The sequence below is a fragment of the Brachionichthys hirsutus genome, chromosome 1, assembly GCF_040956055.1.
Source record: "Brachionichthys hirsutus isolate HB-005 chromosome 1, CSIRO-AGI_Bhir_v1, whole genome shotgun sequence".
NCBI classification, from domain to species: Eukaryota; Metazoa; Chordata; class Actinopteri; order Lophiiformes; family Brachionichthyidae; genus Brachionichthys; species Brachionichthys hirsutus.
In genome coordinates this window covers 8,476,100-8,487,947 of record NC_090897.1, presented here as the reverse complement: position 1 = coordinate 8,487,947, position 11,848 = coordinate 8,476,100, and the positions used below count along the sequence as shown (strand labels likewise).

The 11,848-nt window shown below is 43.8% G+C and overlaps 1 protein-coding gene across 2 annotated transcripts; it reads right to left on the bottom strand.

Moving 5' to 3' along the window:
- Positions 1 to 3,894: 3,894 nt before the first annotated feature.
- LOC137906621 (ubiquitin-conjugating enzyme E2 Q2-like) lies at positions 3,895 to 11,043 on the bottom strand. Of its 2 annotated transcripts, none has more exons than XM_068751018.1 (13): positions 10,885 to 11,043; positions 10,426 to 10,530; positions 8,880 to 9,002; positions 8,439 to 8,492; positions 7,861 to 8,008; positions 6,669 to 6,761; positions 6,526 to 6,586; positions 6,343 to 6,433; positions 6,193 to 6,251; positions 6,038 to 6,086; positions 5,791 to 5,886; positions 4,349 to 4,415; positions 3,895 to 3,926 (listed from the first exon to the last, which is right to left on the bottom strand). In XM_068751018.1, the coding sequence occupies exons 1-13, from the start codon at positions 11,041 to 11,043 to the stop codon at positions 3,895 to 3,897; spliced, it is 1,137 nt and encodes a 378-aa protein (XP_068607119.1). The 2 variants fall into 2 exon arrangements, with proteins under 2 accessions (XP_068607119.1, XP_068607047.1); XM_068750946.1 differs by having other exon boundaries at positions 6,669 to 6,753; positions 7,868 to 8,008.
- Positions 11,044 to 11,848: the final 805 nt, after the last annotated feature.

The following is an 11,848-nucleotide window of genomic DNA, read 5'->3' as shown; positions in this document are numbered from 1 at the left end:
AATGGTGCAGGTTGCATCAAAATGATTGACCACTGACGCAATGGGTCATCTTTGTCATAAGATCGCACTGATGGAAATATATGTCACCGACTGTGGACCAATGTTATGAGTATGAGTTTTTTTTTTGATGGTGACAAAGAAAACAATATTGCGGGGGTCACAAGAGCATGCCATGCACACATGGAGAATGGAAAGCCAATAAACCCTGACAAAAGGAAATCCATTTGTTTTAAAGCTTGGGAGAATAAAATCTGTCCATCCCACTCAAGCAGCACAACGCATGCTCCAGCCCCTTCCCCTCAGGACGCTGCTATAAATCACCGTCCACCAAGACAAACTGGTTAAAGTCTCTTTTTACCAACTGCAGTAGGAGCCTGAACTCAACTTTTACCTCTGGCCAAACTGCACTAACCGGTTTCTTGATGTTAGATGTTTAAAAGCTTTTAGACGCTGCATTTCCTGCCATGACAGTGTTTTATTTTATTTTTTTTATCTGTGGTACTAAAAATCTACACATCACAAACCTGTATTTTTTGGGGATTCAAACTGATCTTCAACATTGATCATATTGCTTTAAGTAGCTTGTTTGGGGCTGGTATAATTTAAGAAACATTGGACCCTGAGTCACGTCAAGGACTTCATTAACAAATGAAAGAGGAATTAAGGTCATATCAAAGAAACAACAACATTTAGTGTCTTTGATGTGACCCTACATTTTGTAGGGAGATAAAAATGCATCAGAATGTTTTGGCAAAGACCGCCATCTACTGGAAGACATAGGAAATGCACAAAAACAGGACCCAATCTGTGACCCCAAACTAATAAGATTCATTCAGGCACGTAAAACTACACAATTTGACCCTTTTGAATAATAAACAGTTCATATATTTGTTCAAACTTAAAACGCAAGTGAAAATTATTCATAAACACATATTTATATTTCATAAAATTCTTTATTCATAAACTTGATGCAAGTTTAGAAATTACTTTACATGGTCAAAACCACCCTTGCAATGGAAGAAAAAAAAAACGAAACCAAACCAAAGCCTGCTAATTGTGCATAACTTTATAACCTCGCCACTGCTGTTAATGAAGCAAGGTTTAAAAACAAAACCATCAAGCCAATTCAGACCTCAGGCAAAAAAGAAATCTCACTCACCTAAGCAGAGAAGTTTTTTTGTTAGACAGACAGCATGAGTTGGTATAAGGAAAGATGTTATTAAGTGTACAGAAGACACTCTTATTCAAAAAGTCCGGTTAAAGATGTCGGCTTGGAATTGTTCTGATGGCACAAATATCTGAACTGCTACTTTTGGTGGGAGTACTGGCCAAGCAGGTAAGGATGGCGTCCAAGTCTGTCTTTAAGCGTCACAAACGGGACAAATAATCCCACGTACCCTTCAGTGTCTTGCGGGGAGGGAAGAGAAACACCCCTCGGTGCATCGATATACGATACAGAGAAAAATCAGACAGGCTCTGATGGATGGAGGTATTGTCCTGCTCCATGCACGGTCATTCCAACCTAAACCCCCTTCAGAAAACAAATGCATCCAAGTGGGGATGGGGGGGGGGCTAATCAGGGATAACATTTAAAATGGCCCTAAAGATTTCTGGCACTTCCAATCCTTCTGTTTGTGGACAAACTCTGAAGCAATCCTTTTTTGAAGTTGAATGTGCGTGATATATATTCCTGAGTTTGCTTTTCAAGAGAACGCAGGGGGGCGGGGGGGTGTGCTCAAGATGACGGTTAACCCGTGACAATGAACATGGTTCATGGTTCAGATCGCTCTCGTGGCGGAACAATAAAAGGAAGGTGATGCTCGTTACACATACCATAACAGTCTAAACACAATGTCAGATGAGCTGAACGTGAACAAGGGGTGTACTTTCTACCGGCCTCTACGTGGCTTCAAGGTACTGGCTTTGTGACTGAGGTCAACATCACTGAGGAACGCGACAATGAGGAATGGCTATGTGAATTAGTGTACCCAAGATTTCTACGCTGGTTGGTTTTTTTTTTTTTTAGAACAACATACTTAAAACCAATATAAGTCACCACACGATAGAACACCCACAACAAAATGTGTAACTGCATTAATTGGAATGCTCCGTGCAGTTTTCTGCATATAACTCACATTGTGTTAAAGACCCAGCATGCTGAGAGTGGCTATAGATAGTAACCAGAGGTGGGAGGGGGAAGAGCTGCTCTCTCTCTCCTGCGACAAATCTCATCAAATATTTATTCAATGTACACAAATATTCTGGAAACGGAGCCGAACCCAGCCGATCTCCACAGGTGTGCAGCTGTGGGGTAGGGGGGGGGTATGTGACCTACCCATCTCTGGTCTATCCATCTTTGATGGACTATTGCTGTGAATTTGAAACTCTGGCTGCAGTTTAAAACCAGCTATGAGGTCAAGGAAAGGTCGGCAGGTCAAGGTCACTCCTTTCCCTGAACTGGCAAAGTGCTCAGGATGTGAACCAGCTACAGGAACCAAGCAGGCGACTAACACGGTGAAGCTGTTAAGACTCCATTTCCTTCAGAACTACAGAACTCCACAAACACCGTCTTCACTGCATAGCCTTACTGAGGTTCGTCAGGTTTGAGTGATTCGATGGGAACAGCCAAAGCGCTGGAACGCCGGAAAGCAGCTGCTTTCTATGCAAGTATTGTTACGGCCGTTGTATTTGCGGTGCCGTCAAAGAATGGGAATGGTACTGTCAAAGTTGTCACAAACACGGGCATTACAAATCAATACTTGGGGGGGGGGGGGGGAAATGAACAAAACCACAGTAGTCATTAAGCTTACATAAGAACATAGCATACTTTTTTCCTTCTGCAAGAATATCCATGAAACCTTTACTTATTCTAAATGGGTCTTGCAGTGGCCCTGCTGTTATTAGTCAGGGATATATAGGAAGTCAGTCTCTGCGCAACCAAAGACCCAGACAAGGTTACATTATAAACAATTATTTCGCAGAAATACAAATTTACATTATACACGTGGAGTTAAAATCAACTACATTAGCGCGCGATCAAATCCAAACACGGCCCTGCTTTGTGTGGTTGTGTGTCTGATGCTGCTCCCTCTCTCGCAGGGAGCCGTCCAGTAGCTGGTTACTATGGAGACAAAGACAACAGCGGTCTCCGACCCTGGAGCTCAGCGGGACGCTGTTCTTAATTATGGGATATTCCATTCCAGGCTGCAAAAGTCTCTTCACCTCTCAAGCAGATAAAGGGCTTTGAAAGCAAGCTGCCCCTCTCAGAAGCAACATCGTTCCAGAGGCGGGATCTTGGCATCGCAAAGATAATACATGAGCACAATATTACAGAGGCAGTCCATGAAGAGAGATGGCAGCGTTTCGTTCGCTCTGCCAATAATTACATGTCCTTCCAAGCCACCGCTGCATATCAGGGAACGTCTCACGCCATTCTGAGATCCAGTCTGTGGCCACAGATGCAGCGTCCGACAACGAGAACATCAAACTGCCGGGTAAAGCCATGCCACGTCTTACAACTCACAGCAGGGCGAGTAACCTCGGTGTGCTCGACGCCAAAAAAACCAAAGAACCATCCAGCCCACCGTTTCGCTGGAGTGTGGGATGAATGCTGCAATAGAAAAATAAGATTGTATAGGACAACAGATGTAGAGATAAATATGACACATTGAAAGTCTTTGATGTAAATTTCAGGGGGGGGGGGGGGGGGGGCTGCGTCCGTGTGTTTATGTATGAGGATATGGGCGGTCGCTGAACGAGGAATTAGGTTTTGAGTTCAGAACTTCACATTTGGAGAAAAAAAATGGTTTGCAGAAAAGAAAAATATCGGTCTCAAGGGGGAGGGGGGGGGGGGGGGGGGGGCATGGTCCCAGTGCTGGAAAGGCAAGAGTCCGTTTAGCCATCCTCCTTAGGGGGTGTGTACCAACCTAGGAGGGGGAAACAGAAAAAGAGAAGACATCAGTCATCCTTGACCAATAGCAAAGCACAATGACGAGTACCGGTAGGCGACTGCCGAGTTCACCGCGGTCCTAAAACCTCTTATATATTCAGGCTTCCTTTGTGTGAGCCGGTTCAACAAAACCTGAACCCTCAGTTCAAGATAAAACGTCTGTGGCTTAGCTCCTTTTGTTAGCCCAGGCTTGTTGCTTCATTCATCTCCGAACTTCACTTTCAATGTCTTTAAGACATAATATGGAATCTTCAAATGTACAGGATACAATTATACTATAAATTCACATGTCAAAAGAATGATTTGCTTCGAGGTCCCAGTAAAACCCGCAGCGGCGACTGTGGACTCGGTTCAGCTTCGATACCGTCCGGATGAAACCGTACCCAAACGAACACTTACCATTCTTTTCATGGATCTGAACCAGGGATTTGTAGGACTGCTGTGCTCTGGCTAGATTGTACTGGTTCTGCATCAAAAGAGAAAACACATTCAAACCAAGAGAGCACGGCCGGTTTGCGATGACAGCACAGAATACGAAACCGCCATGACGACGGTTTCTATGAGCAACAACATCTCATCTCATCATCTTCAGTTTCAAGTCTAAAGCCCAGTGTGCGATGCAGGACAATGAAGAGGAGGCTGCTTTCATGCTCCGGGCGGGTCCATTCACCGAAGACCCGGTACTGGTTCACTGGTAGTTTCCTACCCGAGTGGGTTCAATAAACACGGAACGGGCCTGGAGGCTTGGCTATTAGTTTGATTAAATCTGTAATAATGGTAGCACTCATTTGTCACGACTTCTGGTTATACTGAAACAATTCTCAAACTAACAAATATATCTGACTGCTCCAACTTAACTCCAGCAAAAACAAAAGAGTAAAATAAAGTCAAGAGCTTCCAGTAATTTAAATTGGACTAAATTAAGACTAGTCTAGCAGGTCAGTCTAAATTCTCTTTGTGAAATCAGAATAAGAAAGCTGTGGTCACACGGCTTACAAACTGTCGGCAGTATCTGCTGCAATGGAGAGTCTGCACAAGAGGCATGTTTTTGAGGTTTCTAGGTTATAATTTAATCAATATATAGATAACATTATGGCTGCTTTCTCAAACCAAAGCATGCTTACAACAGTCAGTCACCTCTATTTCCTCTTAACCTGAGAAACTTCAGTCGTTGAGTGTTGATGACTTTTAATCAATATTATGACAGAATGTTTCCCGTTTAGGCGCAGAACTGAAGACCATCTGCTCATGTGCTACTTTCACTGAAAGAGTTATGCAAGCATGATGCAAGAATTCTACAGTTTCAAATAATCCATCTGTTCACTTTTTAAAGCACTTAAAGCTGTTAAAATATCCCATAATGCTATGCTGTTGAACATGTGTTGACCCATTCAAACTAGATTATCACACTTCAAGTAAAACTGAAAGTTTCCCCAAACGCCTCACAACCCATAATTATGCCTAAAAATCCCAACAAAGTGATTTGAAGTGATTTCTTGCAATAATTTCGTTTTATCCTCAAATACAAACTGTTAAGAGACCAATTAAGAAGAGATTATGTTGGATAAAACTGCACATTTCTCTCTAATAGGAAATTTGATGGCTCATTATAATGCTAACATTATGCAGAAAGACTTCAATAAGGTATGATCCATTTCACAAAGTAAAAAAAGAAAAAGCACTTAAGAGGCAGCTGATGAAAATACTTCTTAGAAATATAAAGTAATGTTTGGTTCAATCTGAAGAGCAAAATAAATCATGCTCATGCTTTCTGAGCATTTAACGGACCAGCCAAGGAACGAATACACGTGAAACAGAAACTCCAGTGCTTTCTGACTCACCTTATTGGCTCCAAACTGCACTCTGGCTTTTCCTTTGACTAAAGTGGCATTGATCTGCATGATGACAGACTCAATTGAATAGGCACTGCTCCAACCCTGCACGGAGGAAACCCAACACCGCCAATTAAACTACTTTTGAAACACAATTCAGGGTAATATCTTTTAATGCTGCACAATTTGTCATTCGTTTCAGGCTTTAAGTGTGCGTGTGCGTGTGTGTGTGTGTGTGTGTGTGTGTGTGGCATACCTGTTTGGTGAGGAGTTCCATGCACAGTGCACCCCCTCCCAAGACATAACTAGCAAGTGGGACATTTATTTTTTTAGAGACATGGTTATCACAACAGCAAAATGAAAGCCTGCAAAAACACACAATTGAGTATTGTACCAAGCGGAGGAACTCACCCTCCAGAAAGCACTGGGGACACGACCCGAACAAACGGTGGATCAAAGGGGAAATTATCCTGTGGAGAAGAACAGCAAAAACGGTTCATTTGTAGCCTTCCGTGACTCCTGGGGTTCTATTTTCATCCAAACAGAGATCATTTTACTCACTTTATACGAGAAGTTCAGTAAAATGTAATCCATTCCTTCTTTCTCCTTTAGGACTTGCAAGTCGCTGTGTAAGGGGCTATCTGGATCCACCCTGTTGGAGAATATCACTTAATTACTCAGTCGCTGTTCATGCACATGAAGAAAAGAACACAGCATGAGGCACAATATTCCAAAGTCACTCACGTCCTCAGTTTGACGTGCCATTCATACAAACTGTCGTTAACAAGCTCGACCGAGTAGATTCCTGCATAACAAAGTGGTTAAATATGAGTCACAAGATCCTGCTGGTTCTCAATGTGCTGATGTAAAACAAAGAGCATGCATACCCGTCTTGTAACTCTGAGACCTGTAGATCTCCCGGAGCTCCTTCATCAGGCGGTCGGAAGCTTGCACCGAACCAGAAACGGCTCCCTGCAAAATATGTTCATAAAAACAAACACGGTGCTCTGAAATTCTCCAAATGCGTAGACCTGTCATCTGCTCTGAACATCAACCAACATCAGAGGATGCTTTATTCTACTACACACCGCTATCAATATTTATCAGTGCACCCCTTGAGAAAATGTGTCACTGATACCTAAAATATTAAACAGGAAATAGGTCAACGGGAAATACACAACATCCATCTCACGGCTGAGCCACTAAACAGGACGATGAGCAAGTGAAGTAATTGCTCTGTAAAATAAAAAGAAAGAAAAGAAAATGTTTAATGCAACAGAAAATATGATCGTTTTTTTTTAAAGTTATGGATAGAAGCAGCCTCAAGAGACTACTCTTAAATGGAATTCTAGAGAAGTGATGCTTAAAGGCAAACGGATGTGCATTACTACCATCAGCTTTCACTCCGTCATGTGAGATCATGCAAAGCAGCCCCACAGGAATCCACAATCATGTTACCTTGCAGCTAAGTGTGTGAGAAAAAACAAGAACATCTCTGGTCCAAATACGGATACATCAAAGACACTTGAACCCTTTTTTAATATGAGAGCGTTTCATGTTTCACACAACAGCAGCGATCAGACATGTTCCTGTTTGCTGAAAACACCGTCTGTATTAAGAGAAGGGCGGAGCGAGGTGTGGAAAGAGACTGTTGCGTTGTTGCTACACGCTATACATATATGGACACATCCACATCGTCTCTAAAGGCTTGTGAAGCAGTACAAAATCAACAACCACACCACAGCGACGCTCGCACACTGAATTCTCCACGCACGTGGAACAATTGGCTTTCACTGTGGGAAACTAGAATGCCGAAATTTAGTTAGGCCTATTTCAAATAACCTGGAAATGGACACTGGAGTGTGAAGTCCAGCAGGACATATTGCAGGAAAAGGAATATTCCCAAATCGATGGCAGTGGACACATTTTAACATCACATAATATAAACTGGTAAACATCCTTCCATAAGAGTAAGTTAAGAAAGTAACTGTGCAAAATATTTGATCAATTTCCTTAATTCCCAAACTGATAACGAATGAACATGAACAGGTAAACGCAGAAGAGACGAGCAGATCTCAGCACTTACATTCAAGTGGTCCTGCCTCTGGTTCTTCCTGATCTTCTCCAGGATGGCCAGATTCTCCTTCTCAATGCCATCATCCTCAGATTTCTTCCCATCTACAGGCTCCTCCTCTTTCATTTCATAGTGGTCCAGATCCTCTATGTCCTGTTGGTTCACATTTAACCACGGGTTAGCGCGCCGCCAGTCGGATACGCGACTGACCAACCGCAGTAGGCGGCACGTCAAAATACAAGAACAGCATTATTTTATTGCATGCAATACCAACATCGTCCACATCCCTGGTTATGTGCGACTAGGGATGCGAGTTCATGACTGCACACATAACGTGGACACTTCTAGCCATGCAAGAAAGATTGTTCTGGAATGTGTTCCCAGAATAAGAAGGCGAGCACGAGCTGCAGTCGGAGCATTTCAGTGTGGAACAACAAAACACCGACTCCTTCCGTTTGAGAAATCATTTAAGTTCATGTGCCTACGCGGACCATGTTCCTTCCCTCAGGTGGATGGAGCTAAACGTTTCCTCTATTGAACCATCAATAACAAGCAGGTGTTTAGCGCAAAGGTGATTACAGACCTCTCCCATCTCCTCTTCCTCCTCCTCTTCAGAGGTGACCTCGTCTGTCCCATGCTATAAACAAAACCCATGAGAAACACCCTTTAGTGACCAGGAGAACACGCAGTCAACTGATCTGATTTGAGAACAACTTCAAACAAACGGTATCGTAAGGTTCTGTAGGCAACCGGTTCTACATTGAGCAGAAGTCGTTTGGAGGTGATTGATCAAAGAGTATTCCTTAAAAGCCCCACAATGAGCCGACATCTCATCCGGGGCGTACCCCGCCTCTCACCCGCAACCAGTTGAGATGGGCTACAGCAGACCCATGACCCGCAAGGCGGACGAGCGGCTGTAGACGAGGCAATTGCGATCTTCTCATCTACAAGATGGCCATACCATATCCTAGTGGCGACATTCGACACAGCAGCATTTTGTGAACATCTAGCTGAACGGTCTTGCCTTTCTGTCTTGTCCGACCGGGCCTGCAGGGAGTGGCTGGTCTAGCATCTCAACATCTGGATGCTGGGGAAGGTTGTACAGCCGACAAAGGTCACATATGAGTTTCTTTAACTGCTGTAAAAGCTAAAAAAAAAAAAAAAAAAAGCACACACAGACAAGAAGAGTTAGCCCAACCATTAAATGCTGCTAATGCACAGTCGTGAGGTGACAAACAATATCTCAGGCATGAATGACAATATTTTTCTGTTCCCCATTTTCCAGAATACCAAAGTACCAGCTCATGATTGCTTGAGACTATGTACAATGCAGTGCATTAAAGGGCATGACAACAACAACAGTGGAATAATCTGCAGGTGGAGCAACACACAGACACTAAAGGGGCATATAATTGTTTTTAAAAAAATGCTGTAAATGAAGGCAGTTTGAGTGATTATGTAATCAAAGACAATTATTGTACAAGGCTAAATTTAGGCTGCCACACTGCATCTATAATGACACAAAAAAAACAGACAGTCATGAATTGTGCCTGACAGTTGGATAGGACTAGAAATGAGACAATAAGAGGGACAGTAAAGGTTAGATGTTTTTGGAGACAAGGTCAGAGAGGACAGACTTTGATGGTTTGGACATGTCCAGAGGAGAGACAGGGACTATATCGGTAGAAGGATGCTGAGGATGGAACTGCCAGGGAACAGAGCTAGAGGTCGACCCAGGAGAAGACACATGGACGGAGTGAGGGAGGACATGAGAGTGGCTGGTGTTGGGCAGGACGATGCAAAGGACAGGGTGAAGTGGAGAACGCTGATTTGCTGTGGCGACCCCTCACGGGACAAACCGAAAGTACAGTAGTAGTAGTACAGACGCCGCAACAATCTTAGGACAATCCATTTAGTCTGTACTCAAAGACCATTCTAAACCAAAAGGACAAAAGTCTAACACTTCCATCATAGCAAAGCCACGTCAGGAATTCTAAAAATCATTCACATCAAACACTTGACAACGACGTAAAATTCACTCCTACGTGAAGTTTGCACTTAACACTCCTCAATTATTGCAGACAAATGGAGATACTAAAACCAAGACGTGAAATTGATTCACACCGATATAATCTGGCTCCGCCTCCTTCGGGAGATGTTTATTTGTGTGTTGCAACACAATAATGCACAGAAAGTGCGTTTGCTACAAGGAAGCCTAAAGTCAATACAGCCAAGCAATCAATGCAAGTTCAACGTTTTATTCTGTCATCGCAGGGATCTTATGAAAGCAATTTGCTGAAGCATCTTCAACTGCTATTTTTAAGCACACCAGGGTTGAAGAGGTCAGTTGTGAAACAGAACCCTCTGCTTATATTCTATTGGTTAACGAGGCTGCTGCGCCACAAGATGACATCTGTCATTCGGCGAGCGTTAAACTCGAGTTCCCCCGATCGCTATCGGGGAGCAGCTCGGATGACAGACAGTTGCCGGCAGACAGCATTTGTATTTGAACAGAAATCATCACGTTTTCATCGATGAGAGAGACAAATTAAAAGGACTGCGTTCATTACCAGGGTGCTGCCTTTCCTCACATCTTCCAACCGCTCCAAAACTTGCGTCAAGCTCGGGTCATCAGAGTCCACGAACCATATTGGAGGCGTGGAAGGATAGGATTCCTGCAGCCGGCGTGGACGACAGAACGAGAGAGAGAGAGAGAATTACACATTTGACCAATGCACTTCCGCAAGGCACGGTTAAACAGAGCCATTTAATGTTGTCATCATCATCTCCGAGCATTAGCATACACAGCGCAGCGTTAGCTTGAAGCTATGCTCGCTAATCAATACTTTCCAGAATTGGGATGGCACAACAAAACCGCTCTACCACGACAGTCTGTCGCCCAGCTTATGAAGCTACGCAAAAGCGATAGCGCATGGCACCACAAATGTGGAGGTAGCCAAAACCCTGGCTAGCAAGTTACCAAGCTAGCGCTAGCATCGCATCGAGCACCAACGACGTCGTCCCCTTACCGTTATGTTGCAGTGGATAATTAGAAGCTTATCGCCAGTTACGTTAAATTGGCAGCTCAGCTCGTCGGGCTTCCAGTCGATGATCCTGAAACGTTCGTGGTTTGGATCAAAAATGGATTCCAAAAACTTCAGTTCGGCCTTCAGCCCCGACACCGACATCTTCCACGCATCTCCGGCCGGGCCGCTGGGGAAGGGGGAAAGTCGGGACTTAGCTTTTAGCTAGCTAAAGCCACGACGTAAATGTTTGTAGAATTTTCAATACAAAAAAAAAAAAAAAAGTGGCAACGAAGTGATGGACTGCGTGTCTCGCTGTATGCCCAGATGCCAACTACAAACAGCGTCCGGTCCAAATTCCAGCGGAGCCGGACTGATTTGCTGAAGAAGTAGTTAGCGTTAGCTAGCGTGAGCGCTAGCGTGCTAGTCCGTTGTTGTTGTCTTTCCGTCTATTGTTGTTGTCTGCCTAAGATAACAACAGTTTCAGGCTCTCGCGGGGTCGCCTGGTCGTCTTCTCACGGTCACACCTGCCGGTCCCCGAGTGGCAACTTCACCGGGGAGAAGCCACGCCACCTCCACGATCCGAACTTAAATCCCGCGGAAGGGGTCGTGTTTCTCATCCCGGTGCACAAACTGTGTCTCTGGCCTCTTGTGGGGTTTAAAGATGGCGTTGTGCGGTGGATCCCGCAGAATCCCAGCATTCAGCGCGTCCTCCCATTTATTTGAGGGTTAGAAAATAAAGGAAAGTTGACAGTTGTAAATTATTGAGTTGAATATTAATATGGGCCCGTAACATCAATGTAATTGTAATTTAATTAGGAGAACAAATGAACGGGCAGTTGGGATGGCGTACGAACTTGGTATACAAACTTGAATAAATCATTTTTGATTTGGAACATTTTAAAATGACATTATTTCGAGACGCATTATATTTTAAGGATGTTTGACACAAAATTAGACTGATTTGAAA

What these genes read in the sequence shown, in the direction of transcription:
- LOC137906621 (XM_068751018.1), bottom strand. Translation starts at nt 11,043, where the DNA reads ATGTCGGTGTCGGGGCTGAAGGCCGAACTGAAGTTTTTGGAATCCATT. An exon ending in TGAGGAAAGGCAGCACCCTG is followed by an intron (nt 9,003 to 10,425) that starts GTAATGAACGCA and finishes TTTTTTTTTTAG; the next exon opens with CTTTTACAGCAGTTAAAGAA. An exon ending in GTCTCAGAGTTACAAGACGG is followed by an intron (nt 6,587 to 6,668) that starts GTATGCATGCTC and finishes TTTGTTATGCAG; the next exon opens with GAATCTACTCGGTCGAGCTT.